Source organism: Zonotrichia albicollis, chromosome 2, assembly GCF_047830755.1.
Source record: "Zonotrichia albicollis isolate bZonAlb1 chromosome 2, bZonAlb1.hap1, whole genome shotgun sequence".
NCBI classification, from domain to species: domain Eukaryota; kingdom Metazoa; phylum Chordata; class Aves; order Passeriformes; family Passerellidae; genus Zonotrichia; species Zonotrichia albicollis.
In genome coordinates, this window is record NC_133820.1 from 73,355,205 (window position 1) to 73,372,534 (window position 17,330).

The window sequence follows — 17,330 nt, forward strand, 5'->3', positions numbered from 1 at the left end:
CTTACGAACTTGAGCTAAGCAGGTAAAGTAGGGTCTTTGAGGGTACCTACTAATATAACTAGCTTTGGGGATTTTCAATTTATTTTAAAGGCAAGCATTTTATCTGTTGGAACCTGAACTTTAATTACCTAATTACATTTACTACTTTCATTTTTTAAACTATCAGTACTGATATCCATGGTGTCCTTTTGTTTTGCAGAACACTACAGAACTAATGAAAATATTCATATTGCTCAACTTATCAGACAATAATAAAGCAGTAAATATATGAAGTACCAAAGCCTAAAATGCTCTTAGCAAGTTTGTGAGACAGGAATGTGTTTTGTTTTGTTTTTTTCCAAAACTAGATAAACAATATAAAACCTCTGCAAAAATAAATGTTGCAAAATTGACTGCAAATAAGGTAATAACTGTTTAAATGAACTAAAACTTATTTAAAACTAGATCATGATGATAAAAATGAAACTGAATGACACAACTCTAACAAACTAATATGCTATATTGGAAATCAGATATTCCATTTTGGCATTACTTCACTGCTTTTATGCAAGAAAAGGGCAATCTTTGTAAATAACCACTGATAAAAGTGGCTTGTTACTTAAATAGCATTCAAAGTAAGACACAATGAAGATGCCACAATGATGGAGTTCTCAATTATATTGCAATAAATTTAGCTGCTACTATCTCAGCTATAGAATTCTTTACATTCTGATAAGATCAAAATAATTGATTGGTGTGCTTCTACTAAGAATCTGAACAGCATGAGAAAGTATGTATTTGAATGTTAATAGTATGCATACAAGTGGCATTTACATAAAGATCCCCTTTCACTGGATATTTACCTTTGGAAGAGTAGTGTGTGATAGTTTGATTTGGCTGCACAAAAGCAAGTAAAGTATCTCACGATGAGTATAATTTTGTAGTCTAGAGAGTATTTAGTGGACAGATTTTACTAACATAAATTTCAAAATGCTGAGTATCACTCACTACTTAGTCAAAATGTTTACTGAATTCCACTTACTTTTACAGTTAGGATGGAGCTGAAAGGAAAATATGAGGCTGATACTTTTACTATGTAAACTGAGGACTCACAGCCCTCTTTATCAGTGAACTATTTGAGCTGTGACCACTAGGACATGAAGGTGTTGCTAAGATGTAAAGTAGAGATAGAGACTTTTAGCAAACTACACTTTGGAGGTGTGTAAATCTGACACTTGCTGCAGGTCCAAATCTCAAAAACAATTTGCAAGAGGGCAAATGAAACTATTCCATATAATAACAGAAATCTGTGGTCTTATTAGCAGAAGTTAAAATATATATTGTAAAGACTACCTAAAATGTTTCACGTTTCACTAAAGCATGCTGTACTGCATATTCATAAAACACTACACACTTCACAGACTATAAAATATTAACATGTATATCTGAGATATATAAAAAAAATTAAACTTCACAAAGACTTATCACAAAGTGCACATGTTTATCTAATTTGAGAAAATTACCATATCAACACTGATACAATGCAACAATATGGCAAAAGAAGCCTGATATAGAAGCATGGATGACAGAGCATACCTGGGATCTAGATGGCTCAGTTGTCACCTGCGTATCAAAGGCACAACACAGGCTAAGAAAGATTATTATAGTTTGTGAGAAGGCCCATATATTACAGGATTACCTTGGAACTCATATTTGTCACAAATGTCTATTACTACTAACAAAATTATTGCTTTCATCCTGAAGAAATTAATTTAAACTAAAACTGAGGAGTTACCTTTAATCCAGATTGGGTTTTTTTTCGGATTGATATGACCTTTGCAGTCTTCATTTTTTTTGTTGTAGTTCATGCAAAACTGGTGTAAATACAGTCCTAACACGCTGTATGCAAATTAATGACTCAAGTCACATACTGGGTATATTTTGATAAAATTTATATTTTGTTACATATTTCTTTATGATGTAAGCATCCCTGCATATGGCAGAGGGGTTGGGGGCTTATTTTTCATTCCAACCCCCTAGCATTCTATTATTCTATGATTCTATGATTAAGTTTTTGTCAAAGCAAAAAAGTTAGCAAATAACCCCAAATAACTAAAAACTTTTGCAGTATTATGTAGATTACTTTTATGCAAAATTAGTTTCCTCCACCTCATGCAGCCAAACGTAGCATGACAGGCAACAATCCCTCCTCTTCAAATAGCTTCCAAAAGCAGATAAAATATGAAGAAACCCAAGGAAAAGGACTTCAAGAACAAAGCAGAGTCTGGGGAACGTTAGATATCTGTGTAGTAAATGAGACCAGTGGTTAACAATGCAAGCTTAGGATGATGATACAAATCCTGTTTAAGCACTGGATGGCACCTCAGGTCTTGAAAGGTATGAAGTATAGGCTGAAAGAGTAGCTCTAGAATCATAAAGTAGTCACTAATGGCTAATTAACAGTCACTGAATAAAAGCACAACCTCAAGCACTGAAAGATTGCTTTTACCTCAAGAAAAGGAGCAGCAGCTAAGCAAGAGAAAATCAAAGGCATTGCTGTGTCCTGGGGAGCTAATCAACAAGAGGATTTGAACTATCTAGAATTAAACCATTTTATAAAAGAATAAAGTCCAAAACTGTGCCTAGAGAAGGAAAGTGAGATGGTAGAGTAGGAAAAAAAAAAATCTATTTCAGTTCTAGCTTCCCTTGTAGAAAACCTCTGAAATTTCAGTATGTCATCTTGTCAACTAGAAACATCACTGGTAGGCATGATCACCAACACTACAGTATCAACTCCATGGGATTTTATCCTGACATTAAATTTTGGACACTATGAAGAGGTAGTGATTGACAGGTACTCAGAACACTTTATAGTGACAAGGGTAAGATAATAGCACAACCAGTGCTGCTAATGACTGTCAGCCCAGTAAAATGAGATTGGATTATTTTTTTATTGTTTTTTGCTGTCACTGCTTCTTAGAGTATTTAAAAGAAGTTTAAGAGAAACAATTAAGAAATCATGAAGTAGCACATAGTACAGGGATTCACAGCCTTTCCTAATCATCAAATCATTTTCAGTTAAAATGCCATGTTACTCAAAAAAAAAAAAAGAAAAGAGTTGAGGTGTAGAATACACTATGATCTATCCACTGAGAAAAAAAAAAAACATTGAAGAGAGACATATAGTATATATGCTCCCATCTTTTCACTTTTACCAAATATGCACCTCTTTGAAACCCCAAAAATAACTTCTGGGTTAGTTACATCAATGATTTTTACTCGAGCAATATTTGAAATAATGTTCCTACAAATCTAACATGTGATCTAGTCACCATATAAAGAAATAACAGGCAGCAAAAATCCGTTACACTTCAGGTAAGAGTGTTTTGATATTTTGACAGACAGAGGACCTGGTTATGAATTTTTTAGCAGATCAGACATGACTGATTTACAGATTCTTAATGAGAAGACAGCCTTTAAATGAACAAATCATAGCTAGGAAAAAAAAGGGAAAAAGGAAAAAAAACTAGGTTTTTTTTTCATTGGCTGTGTAACTCCAAAAAGATCAGAGTTTCATTATGCCTCCAATTAAATACTGTAAGTATAATTTTGGTAAGACTGTCAAAATAATAATAATTATCATCATTAAAAAGCAAAACAAACAACCCCATTTTTCACACATTTGTTGTTGTCCTCCCTGACAAACAAATCTACCCCATGTCCTTTCCTTCCCACTCCCAAAATTCAAGTTTTCTAGTACACCTGAAAATATGATGCAAAAAGGCACAAGAAACCTTATAACTCATCAGTGGCCAATTTATTCAATATCAGGCTCAAGATATTTATAGCTTGAAGTGACCTTAACACCATCTTTTACTATCTGCTGTTTAGATCAGCCATTTCAAACTGAACCTTCCATGACTCACAGGAGAAGAAAGATCTTTCTGTACACTTGCATGATATCAAAACCCCAAGCTACTTAAAGACAAGTAGAGGACAAGTACTTAGTTCCCTGCCACATCAGCTGAAGTGGAAAGGTTCACTATCAGAGGCCTACATACACATATGTTATATAACACATAAGTCTCCAATGTTGGCACCTGTATTCTGGGAAGATTGAACATGACATTGTGAAGAACAGGACTTGAGACCAGCTTTAACTTGGACTAAAACAGTATCAATTTTTCATCCAAAATACTATCAGTCATACATACTGAGAGAAATCTGAGAGAAATGTCTGCGAGATATCTTGTGTGAAACATTTCCATTCACGCATAAATACAGACACCACTTTTACCCCTTCCTAGTCTTCTGCAGCCTCCTCTATCTTCGGTGAACATTGAAAAGATTGTCACTGGTGGTTTTCTGATTGAGTCTTGAATTGTACTTAGAATTTCTGTGTCCAGAGAGCAGCTGCCTGATTTCCCACAAGAACTCACAACTCAAAACACGGACAGGCTTATAAAAATGAATCAAAGACTTTTGGTCTGAAACACCTCTGAAACTAAGCACACCTACTCTGGCTATTAGTGAAAACTGGAAGAGACAGATAATCATTTATGCCAAAGGTGCCAACCAGGCTTTAGGTAGGGAACTGTTTAACAAGATCTGCTCAGGAAAAGAAAAAGAGAAGCTCATGGCAATTTACACAGTAAGTCATGTATCATTCTGAAGGACTACAGAAGCTCAGCCTAGGATAAAATACAGGCATATAGAGGATCATCAGACACCTCTTTTAGCAACAGAAAACTCACAGCATCTGCCATCTCTTTTGGTACAAAAGACAATACAGCACCAGTAACTTTTAAAATGCATGGCTGAAGGGGTTTTTGAGGTGTTTCAGTAGGGACCTGTTAAAATAACAATTGACATACTCAAAGAAAAATACCAAGTAATTCAGGAAGAGCTTAGTCTTATAAAAGAGCAAAAATGAGTATGTAACCTTAGTTAAAGAAAATGGCTTTGTGATTTGGAGAATGTCTTTTCTCAAGTAACATAAAGAGTTTTGAGCATAACTGAACTTACATGTGGTCACACAAGGTTCAATATATTCCAAGGGAAAAATAAAAAGCAGCAATTTGAGTTATTTTATAACTCCAGGCGATTAGGAAAGCTCAATAAAAAAACCCAAAATTTAAATACCTCTTTGCTGAAAACTTTGATCAATGAAAAAGCATTAATCTATTTTTTTTTTCTTATAGCACATTCAGATAATGAAAAAATAGAAGACTTATTTCCAGTAAAATGCTTGGTCAAATGTATTTTCTACATCACTTACCTGTTTTCATTTCTAACAAGCGTTTTTTCTTTTGTTGTCTCTCTAGTTTTTCTTTTTCTGCCTTCTCCTTAGCTATTTTAGCACGTCTCTGTTTTTCTTCTGCTTCCCTTCTCCTCATATTTTCTTTTACTGCTTGCTATGAAAAAAGGTAATAGAGTTCCATTAAAATGGAAGTCTTAGCAAAAACAAAGCTGAACATTAAAAACAAAGAAAAAAGCTTTCAAACTGTAACCCCTAACTAACCTTAATTTATCAAATCAAGTAAATATTTCACATTCCATATTTAGAACATTTCATTCAGAAGAGTAAGCAAATTCAGAATAAATACATTAAAAGCATACTAATTGCTCCCAAATGAGGATTATAAATTCAGCAAGAAATGCATCTTAAGAATACACATGTAGGAAGAATTCAAAATGTCTAAACCACCTTGTTCTACAAATATATGTGTTACGATTTGTAGTTCTAAAACAATTTCAACGTATTCTTCTTTCTCATGCTGCCACTACACCAAGCAAAACAAGGCTGCCTATGTAACAGTGTTGCATTTTTGTTATTCTTATCAACATTTGCATTATTTCGCTAGGTTTAAAAATTCTGGTTAATATCTGCACAATACTGTTTATTTAGAATTATAAACATGTACTCTAAAACTTCCAGTGAAGTTAAAACAGAACAATGAGTTTCAGAGTTTTGAAATAAAAACATTTTGCATATTCAGACACTAAGCAAAAGAACTCTGTTACATTCAATACATTTTTAACAAAAGTATTTTGGGATTACCTTTTCATTATTTTAACATCAGCTATGTACACTGGCAAACTCTCAGTGCCCTAAGAATCTACATTTGCATAAGTGCACCTATTCTTCATTGCAGAAATTTTTATTCAGAACAGCTACACAGAACCCTGACTCTGATAATATATTAAAGTGTCCCCTCTTACAAAATGGCATACATCTTCACAAGGTCTGAGGCAAAAACTGCAATTTTGCAGCTCATTTGTTTTTAGTGGGAAAACATCCAGACTGCACTCAGGAAAGAAAAAAATGGGCTGCCAAGTATTACATAGTACAGACAAATGGGGATTACAGCAATACTTGCACAGGCACACAGACACTGTTTGCAGCATCACTGCCATAGAAAGTGACCAAAAGAAGGGGGAAGAAACTATCACATAAAGCTTGTGAAGAAATACTTGTGTTGGATAACTGAAGAAGAATAAGCTTTCCATCATGAAAAATGACAATGGAATGGATTTTTTATACAAAGCAAAACTGTACTTTCACAGTGACTCCTCCAAAGTCACCTCTGTCAAATTTCTTGATTCAGGGAGAAGAGGGTAGATGCTTCCTAAAAAATGCTAAAATTTTTGATTAAAATAATTTTGACAAATTATTTGCTGATTTTCAGACTGAGCATTCTATAGAATAAACTACTGGATAAACTACTGGATAAAATTCAAATGGGACCTTGTAGTTGACAAGTACAATACTGGCAGAAATTACACGCTTTCCTTATAGAGTGACAAAGGAAATTTCTACTTTGCACCTACTTTTTCCCCAAAAAAAATATCAACAGGACTCAGCCTCAGACTGCAGTCATTCAAATGCAGATATGTATTCTTTTTAACCACACTGAACAAGTGGGCCTGACTTAATAGCTTATACCTTCATATACAGTGCAAATTGGATGCTTTGGAGTATCACACCTTTCCCTCAGCCCTTCTCTAACAGGAAACCAATTTTCCACAAATTCTATGTTAAAGCTTGAAATTTCAGGCTGATGATGTCTTGAGTACTATTTAGATGCTTCTCCAGGATACCAGGTACTTCTGTTGTTACATCTCTTTTGAGACATCAGGTAGACAGCTTTCCAAATTCCACTAAATTAATGAAGTATGCATCTCCTTTGACTAAAACACAAGATTAGACATTCAAACTCTCATACAAATATGCCCTAAGGCCAAGTTCTATCCAACACGTGTTTTCAACATGAAATGCAAGTGGAATGCCAAGACCTTGATTTTCCAAACTGGAGGCATTCTTGGGTTCTCTCTTGCAACTTCCAGGGTAATTTCTAATTTTTATTTAAGTATTTGCTTCATATAAAGGAAAAACAGAGTCTAGGGTACATTTGTACTATACCCTAGACTCTGCTGCTCTTCTGATTCTTGAAGTTGTCTCTGCTGAAGAGTAACCTAGTGCCAATAGGAGCAAGGGGTTTCTGTACCCTATGATTAGCCTGATGAGCCTAGTCTTGGACAGAAGAGCTGTGACCTCAAGGTGTGTTGGCTCCCCCTCCTACAACTGGAGGAAAATTCTAACCATTAGACAATTTCTTCATCATGAAAGTCAACTTTCCCAGGAAAGGAATGAGCTTGCTAGCAGCACCCATGATGCTGTGAAAGTAAACAGAGAGGTTAACAGGGATATCTGATACCTAAGATGTTCCACTGAGTATACCAGTAATTTAGCTGTGGAAGCTAAAGCTCTGAAGGTAAGATGCTTCACCCCTTTTTTTTGGATCTGGCCAAGTAACTGTACTCTAGATTTGGTGCTCACAGAGTGCAAATAATAGTTGTCACAGCTACCAAATAACACTGAAATACAAAGTGCAAATCAAAGTTAGCTATGAAACATAAGTCTAGGGCTCCAGATTTAAACACAGAGATTTTAAAATCTTTTTAATAAATTTCCATTAATTGAGAATAAAAAAAAATTATAAGTAGGAAAATACTTCATGTAAATCATCAACTTTGCACGACAACAAGTTGACTGAACTGCACTCTTCCATACCTACTGGTGACGAGTCATCTTTTAGTTTGGGCTTCAGAATCACCCAATAATTTTTTAGCACCAAATTTACAAGTCTTCTGAACTAAATTTTCTAAGATAACCATCACCCAATTCTAAACAATCGTGAAAATCAGCTCATTTGTCTCATGCTAGGCATCTCAAAAATCTTTTCTGAAAAGTCTCAAAACTGAGCAGCTACTCAAGATTTTGATTAGTGTCATTGAATGATAGGAGGTTTCATGCCTTATCTACACATCTTTTTCATATAGCCTTCAAACTGCTCTGCAAGACAGAATTATTAATTTTCCTCAAGGTTTCTTCTATCATGCTCATCAATAATACCTAACTGTTTTGAAGCGTTAATTAATCTATCTTCATGAAACTGCTGTGAAGTAGAGGCTAGCATCAGTGCTAATTTTAAAGACACAAAGAAGAAATATGAGAAAATTAATGCAAAGCACAACCACTTTTTTAGAGCCTTCAACTCAACATGAACCTAAGCTTTTAAAATTCTACAACACTTGCATCAGAGGTACGGTTTAAACATCAGAAATTAAAGTAATATACCTGTTTTATAATATTTATTAATTCTGAAATCAGACTACTGAGCTTTGTATTAGGCACTGATCAAGTTAGGAAAACACAATCAATGCCCCTGTTCCCAAAAATCTGACATATGTAACTTGTCAAGCACAATTATTGCAATTGAATAGTATCTTGGTTTTTAGTTGTGAAGCTCTGAAGCAGCAGAGGCTTAGTAATCATTACATGTTCCAAATGGTTGCTAAACAGTTTAAGTGTTTTCCTCAAAACTGATGGATATGAATTATATGAATTTCAAACTGTTTTTCAATACCTGTGAAAGAAGTAATTTTTTCCATCTATATTTTCAGACTATGTGAAATCATTAAAAAACCAAACCAATCAAGTAAAACCAAACAAGACTGGGAATCATGCAAGCAACCTAAATACGTGTGTTGTAATGCTAAGTTGTAATGACTAGGCTGCAATGAGGAGTAGGTGGCAGAATGGCTAAGTGAATCTTTCAATCTTTCTTTTGATCTAAAGGCATTAGCTGGATCATTCCTCCAGATTTTGTCACGAAACTCATGCTTGTACAGTATTTCTGCAGGAGCGAAGTCAGTAAATTAAGTTATGGAATAAGAAGCTAGATGTGACAAAAATCAGCTTATTATCCAAATTCATACATATAGACAAGGTTACAAAATATAACTTCTAAGAAACATTAGATATAAAATAAACATATTGTACCATGAACATCATCCTGAAGTTGTTTAAGTCCGTTAAAAACTCCTCCACCGAAACTTTCTTCAGGTCAATGGCAAAATACCCCATCACATTCTGATAGAGTTTTTCCATGTTCTCGTGCATCCGAGAAAGTTTCTGAAAATCTTCTTTGGCATGAACTAGGAAGCTGTACACTGCTGTTAAGGCTTCAAGAATACTCAGTGAATCCAATCAAAAACACTGCTTTCATTTAACATTGATTTGTATGTCAAACCAATTTCTTATTTCCTCAAATAAGCACCAAAATAATTCCTTTCACATTGTACATGCTTCCTGGTATTTACTGTGTATACTAAGCCTATGAATAAATTCAGGGACTTTCATCAAAATACCTAACCACTTTAAATTTAAAGATTATTCAATTACTACATAATTTCTTATGAAATGAAATGTATGTAACTAATCTAACTTCAAGCACCCATGTAGTTTATTTAGTATCATTGTCTTCTTATTGAAGCTAAATGCTTAGGTATATAAATTACAATATCCTAGGAATTTAGGTACAGATACCAATAATTAACCTGAATACTTTATCAATAAATACTTTATCAATAAGTAGCTAATAAAATTAGAATAAAAACAGAAATATTGATAAACAGTATTAAAAGTAAAAATCATGAAAGATAAAAAACTTCATTGTAACAGCAATGCATTTATTTCTGTTCCTGAAGGCCGCATTAGGTATTTATGCTTTTTCTAAGGCTATTTGCAATGTCAACACAATTTAATTAAATTAGAGGTGAAAACAATAAAACCACTTCTATAAAAGATAAGAAATTTATAAACAGCATCAAAATATTGCATATAAAATAAAAACCCCTATGTTTATTCAAGACTTACAATAACGTAGCTTGCCAAAGAAGCTCAAAGACAAAATATTCTACATAGCCATTTCTCTACATTGGGCAACTTCAGGAAGTGTGTAATTTAATGGAAGGGTAGATAAACAAATATTTATGCTCCATTATTTTTCTGCTGCAGTGAATGCTACAAAAGACAAGAAATAGACATTTTATTTTTACTCTAAATTGCCCACCTCGACTGCAAAAGAGAATTTACTGTGTTCGCACACTTTCTACTACAGAATAAATACACTATGGTTACTTTATAAAGTGCAGAATTTTTATTCAAGTGCATAAAATCTAGACCAACAGAATAGCACGGAACCCAGCATTTTTTCTTAATGCATCTCATACCACTGGCCTCAGTCCATCGTCCCAGGCTGCACAGATCCCTCTGCAGAGCCTTTCTACCTCCAGCAGATCAACAGTCCCACCCAATTTGGTGTTGTTAGCAAACTTGCTTGAGGGTGGGCTCAATCCTGTAGTGCAGATCATCAATAAAGACGTTGAACAGGACTGGCTCCAATACCAAGTCCTGGGGAACTCCACTAGTGACCAGTACATATTAATGTTTTACAGCTGGATGGCTGTTTTCATTCTTCAGGTTTTTTGCAATGCACTCCTTTTTTAGTTTAATTTTGTTAAGAAGCTGAATTCCATTTCAGTTGCACTGTTAAGTGTCCTTCTGGTTTGTTAAGGTTGCTTTAAAAATAACAAGTACGAAGTTCCAGGGGGTTTTTTTTGTGATTTAGAATCCAGGCCAGAAATTCACACAATAGTGATCTCAGATATGCGCAGGAAGGGAGAAATAATGCACTTTCACAATATTCTAATTAGTCACTAATGGCTACTAGCAGATTATGTAGGTGCAGAACAACTTCCCCTACAACAGTCTTGTGAAAAAGGACTAACTAAAGTCAAGATTCAAGAATTTTAAAAGATACATCTCCCATCACCCATCAACCACCTAATTTCAGTCTTTCTCAATGTGGCTCTTTTGCCAGTACAAGCTTCTTTTCATGCTTTTAGTAACTTCACAAGATGCAGCTCGTAAGCAGCTCCAGACCGCCTGCGCTGACTGGCTGGCAACAGATCAAAGAGAACTGATGCTGCCAGCCCTCTTTTCTTCTACATCAATTTGAATCTCCTTTACTCAGCTCCCAAGATGAGCATAGCACACAGGAAACTGATCTTTACAGTTGAGACTCTTAAAAAATTATTCAGACCCTTAAAAAGCTATTGGTACAAAAGCAAAGAGAGTTGATGAGAGGTTTGTCTATAAAGACTGCCCAAGGACTAAATAAAAAAGGATCATGTGAAACAAGACATGACAAAACAAACTAACACCATCAAAAGAAATGTCACCAGTTCACAAAAACACAAACAAACCAAAACAACAAAAAAGAGTGAAACTAGAAAAAATAATTCCTACATCTGGTTAAATTTTGATCCTAAAAATCAGGATACTTATTATTTGTGATTCTTTGACTATTAACGGATCTTATGAAAAATTATAGTTTTTTGCAATTGTGAGGGTGTTTATTTCCACAGAGTGAAGGGTAAAGGAAAAATAGATAAATTCATTTGGTGCCTCTCTACATAAATGCCAGATATTAAACAGTCCAGTATTTTTCATTTTCTAGGAAGCAGAACAAAAAAAGTGTGGAAATTATCAGTCAAATGTAGACTTCATCTTGTAAATTACAAAAAATATCCTGAAAAGAAAACCCAGGGAGTGGAGGAAGTGCAAGAAAATTTGTGATATTCTTCAAGACACAGCTAAAATTACAGCTATGTTAATAGAGTCCATACTAGATGGTTAATTTTTTACTGTTGAAAACTGACTCCCCTTGAAAATCTGATGCATAATTTTAAACACAAAATAACAGTATTCTGGCAGGATGTTTTGCTATCTAATATTTCAATGCCAGACATGATGAATCCTGAGATTTTTATTTTCCATCTGGTGCATTATGGGATACCTCTAAGCTTTTGGCATTCTACTGAGACTGTGCTTCAATTTAGGTATTTTTAATAACTCCACTTCCTTTTCTCCTTAAATATGGCTTTTGTTAGCCAACTCTAGCTAAACTGGAAACAACAGGGAATACTACTGAGTACAGCATTCCCAACTGTAATTATCATGAACAGTTTGATACATACACATTATCAACTACAAAATTCATTGGTTTTGGATGAATGAAGACAGAAGTACAGCTGAGCTGCAACACAGGTGGGAAGAGAAAAAAATCAAGTAGTTTGGTATTTATTAACTTTTTCTGAAATGGCTTTACTTTACGAACTGCCTTTTTGGAATTACTGGACTACAGATCGTTCTGCTAATTAATGTAACAGGACAGCATTGCACAGCTGAGACAAGATCTGTGGCAAAATTTCTAACTGCTGTATGTTTGGTCTTGCATATTCTGGCAGCTCTTTTCACACTGAATTGCTTGTCTGAAATTTATATGGATTTTAATACATTGTGTATATAAAATACTAACATAGTGCAGCATATCAAGCTAAGTAAAAACAGCTGTTACCCTAGAAAAGATGATAAATCACTTTAATCTCTACTAAAGACTTTCTTAAAAGACGCCAGTATTCACCACTTATATTTTAGAAGAATCTTCAAAAGGGAACTGAGATTGCCACTATACTGGATGACAACAGCCTCCACAAAACATGGCAAACTTTTTGAAGACTGGCACAAAACGCTTTGTGGTCACTTCAAACCATTTCAACAAATAATTTTCTACTAAGAGCAAAAAAGTGTGAATGCTGTAGGACTGTTAAGGATTTCTCACAGTTTGGGAAAATAATTGCAATTGTCTGAAAAATATGTGTCAGAGAGAATTCTTTTTATATGCATATACCAAGGTTCAATAGAAAAATTCTGAAAATAATAGTTCAAGAAACATAGAAATGTTTCGATTTTTAAATCAGTACCTTCTGAAGAGTACTTGTCAAATAATACCTTATCTTTGATTCACTCCTACTTATCTCTAGGTTATAATACTAACACAAATTGGCAGGTATTTGTGTCACACAAAACTGCTGCATCCACTGTGTATGTATCACATATTACAAGTAAAACCATTGCTAGCTATAATATATGCCTTAACTCCAGACCAGATATTAAAAGAAGTATAGACTTAAATTAAATTTACATGGGTTGCCAAAGCCCTATCTCATTACCTGTCCACACAGTTAACATCTTGACCTTCTACCAAAGAGCAACACACAACCTTTTTTTACCTGAAGAGTTTAGGTTCTGTAATCCACAAAGTCCTTAGGATGCAAGGACATCTTACAGATTCATTTATGTTGCACGGGGGAACTTCAAACTATGAGGTCAATTAAGTAACCTCCAAACCAAGTTTGGAGGCAGCAAGTCCCTTCCCTGCAGCTGAAATGGGTTTCTTCTCATTTGGTAGAGAAGGCTCTGACTCATTTAAGTACTGTTTCTTCCTCCCCTTTCTGCAATGTCAACAAATCAAATTAAATGGCAAAGGAACAGCTAATTGATCAAAATAAAGGAATTTTTTCCTAGCTGAAAAGCAGCAATCAGCTGATTGTCTCTCAAGTATTAGTTCCATAAGTTTCTGTAAAAGAACACCATCAACACTACTTTTATCACTAAGCTCAAACTTTCTCAGCTGCTGCTTGGAAAATCAGAAGATGGAAGCTGTTCTGATAAACAGCATGTTGACTAAATCACTTAATTAAACTTTTAATACGCAATTTAAATACTCTTCCTAAACCCACTAAATTTTATTTTGAACGTACAAATGTATTTTGTTCACTGTGCTTTTTATGGAACATTTCACTCGATGGATTTAATACGTTAGATCAATATCAATTCAATATTCTTTGACTTTCCTAATTAAAGGAAACAGAAGAATTGAGATAATAACTATTTCTTTTCAGCTAGCATACACACGATGGCTCACAAATTAACGCAATCTAATATATAGGAGAAATATTCATAATTACAGACTTTGTCAATAAAAGAGTGAACCAACTGTGCATGTCTCCGACTTCCTAAAGAAACAAGAATGCTAATCAGTTCATTAGGGGGCCTTGGGTTGTGATATTTAGCGACAGGATGTAATGGCCTGCTTGTCCATGGAGCTTAATTGTACTCAGGATGAAAAATTATTTTCTACAAAGCACTATCCTTCCTTTTTAAGACTTCCTGCTGGTTTCTTTTTATGAGCCGCATGCTTTTCAAGACATCATCACCATTCAGATTTCCTTGTCATAGGAATAAAAGTAAAAACAGGTCCAGGTTCCATCATGCTGTGCAGGATTATCTAACCTTTACATCAAACCTTTTCTGCTTCGTAATTTATTGAAGTTCCTGCTTTCCTAAAAGTGAGCTGGTTTAATTAGTGCGTTCACAGACATGACTTGAAACCATAGGCAATTATGCTGTTTAGAAATTGCTGTCTGTCTGCTGGGTCAGGTAGTAGGTGAGGGTAAACTTCTTCTGTTTATAATATTTACTATTCAAAATATTGTATTTGAATAGTCTAATACAGTGAAATGTGTAGTATGGCTGGTGTAATGACTTAAAGAGCACAGTTGCCAGTCTCAAACACTCCTCAGGCCACAGAAGGATGTTGCCATGAGATAAGCACAGAAGGGAGTGACAGGATGTTTCTATCCTGGCAGAGGTGAGATCTGGGTAGCAAATCCTGGTTAATGCATCCAGACAACAATTCCCTCTGTGGAAATCTGTGTAAAGAAGCAACTGCAAATACAAATATCACTGGTCAAACAAAGATCACCCCAAGTTATGGGATAGACGGGCAACAGTGACTACTGAAGTAGTCCAAATATGAGGGACTAGAAATAAAACACTGTGACAGGAACTCAAGATAAGATAAAGGTGATACTGTTGTTGGGGTGCTATCTCAGACCTAGGGCAAGGTAACAAAGCTGAAGGTGAAGAATAGATCACTGACAATGGACACAAAGAATATAGAATTTCTAGTCCACAAGGAAAGCCAATTCAGTAACCGTGCTGAAATCAGTCCCAGCTGGGTAGAAGGTAATTCTGGCAGGGAAGATCACAACCCACTGAACAAAAATGAAGAGAAAGACTGAGCACAGGACTAACAGTAAGAGAAGTGTGTAGCCAGTGAGCATTAATTGTTTGCTAAACTATATAAATAGTGAAAAGCTTTGAACCACCTCAGGACATACCATCACCAAGAAGCCTAAGGTGAAGAAAGACTAACAGCAAACCATTGGATCCACAAGTGGGGACTATCTCCCACTTTACATCTCCCTTCCCTTCCCCCTACCCACTCCCATTTACTGTTAAATAAAATGTGTATTATTGACTTCAGCATATGGTCTCAGGACTAATCGGTTCTTAAGAGTTGGTTTTACCTGTACTGATTTATTCTAAGACCAAATATTTATTTTGCCAGTTTCTGACAGCAGTCAATACCCAACAATTAGGGAAAACAAGGAGGAAACAAAACTTGGCAAATGTAGCATGATAATTCAAGTGATGTAATATTCAGTTTCTAGCAATCTGTATGTTAGTCATTCTTCTGACCTAAAGCTGCCTCTAGGCTACTGTTTAGCCACCCATCTAGGCCTTATATGAAATTCATTCACATTTTCAGTTTAATTTGCTTCTGTCCATAAAAACATTTCTGTTAGTGTGTTTTAACCTGCTGGACAGTATTTCACATGAGATGTACCCATGGTTATTTAAAGAAACAAAGAATATATTCCTCTCTTTCCTTCTGCATGGGACACAAAATTACTAGTATTTTTACTGTATTTTCTTAACATTTTGATTTTTTCATTTTTGATATTTTTGAAATTTGATTTTCCATCATCAGAGTATTACTCTATTAAAACATTCCTTCTTTATAACCTATTGGTAGTTGCTGCTCATTGCCACCATTCTCTGCCACATCAGTAGATACATACTACACTTTTTGAGATGTAGTAATGGAAGAACTGATGATGTAAGAGTCTTGCTGGTTTTTACAGTATCTTGTTGTTTATGTTTTCTCCTTGTTCTCAACTGGATTTGTTCCCAATTATTCTAATAGAGTGTTTCTCCTTCAGATCTATCAGTCTATAATCACTGAAGCTCACTTGTTGCTTTCTCAGCAACTATCAGCATCTCCCTTTGATGTAAGGATTTTTTTTCAATCATATTAATTAAAAAAAGTAATGAAACCCCTTTTTAACCTAAGAAAATTCTTTCCTTATAAATCTTTTTGAAAACACCTTGTTGAAACGTGAATGGAAATTCAGTTATGTTCTATTGACTTCTTACCTTTATCTGCACGCTGCAACAGACCTGCAAAGGATGGTTTCTCCTTACAAAATACACAATGACTCTCTTCCATCACATTTTACTTCCAGTTAATACATGTCCATTTCATATTTAGTCTTCATCAGTTTTCTTGGTAGCAAAGCCTGACTTGAGGTCCTTCTCGTAGCCCTTCTAAAAAACTTGTGGGCTTCTTTTCAGCTTTGACCTGATCTCATGAAAGGTGTTCTGCCCACAGCAGAGAGGTTGAAACCAGATGATCCTTGAGATTCCTTCCAACTCAAACCCAACTCAGTTGCATGAGGAAGTTTCTGTCTCCAGCTAGCTTAGTTCATGTAAGAGTCTGTAGTCCATTAAGTTTGGACTTATTTATATAATTTATATTATAATAATATATAATATATAATATATAATATATAATATATAATATATAATATATAATATATAATATATAATATATAATGTATAATGTATAATGTATAATGTATAATGTATAATGTATAATAATATAAATATATAATAGATAATAATAAATAATTTATATTTGAGTTAATTTTGAATTTTGTTCAAGTGTTTTGTGACCACTGTTTACTCCTGGGGATTTATTGCTATTTATTTTATATTAAGCAAAAGAATTCTACTGATTCCTTTATTTAACATTATCCTTCCATCTAAAATATTACACAGTAGGGTGAACTGAAATTCTCCCTAGAGAAAACTGATGCAAAGAACAAATTTAACTTTATGGCTATGACTTATCTTCTTGAATGACATTGATAATCCTCATCTTCTCTAGCAGGATCAGAGATTTTGATATGTC

The 17,330-nt window shown here is 34.5% G+C and overlaps 1 protein-coding gene across 3 annotated transcripts in view; it reads right to left on the reverse strand.

Moving 5' to 3' along the window:
* Positions 1–17,330, reverse strand: part of DIAPH3 (diaphanous related formin 3) — a 202,356-nt gene that overhangs the window by 67,191 nt on the left and 117,835 nt on the right. For all 3 annotated transcript variants that reach the window (XM_074535503.1, XM_074535502.1, XM_074535501.1), the window contains 2 exons: positions 9,326–9,489; positions 5,258–5,393 (listed from right to left, as the gene is read on the reverse strand). In XM_074535503.1, coding sequence (XP_074391604.1) covers positions 5,258–5,393; positions 9,326–9,489 — 300 coding nt within the window. The remainder of the gene's footprint in view (positions 1–5,257; positions 5,394–9,325; positions 9,490–17,330) is intronic.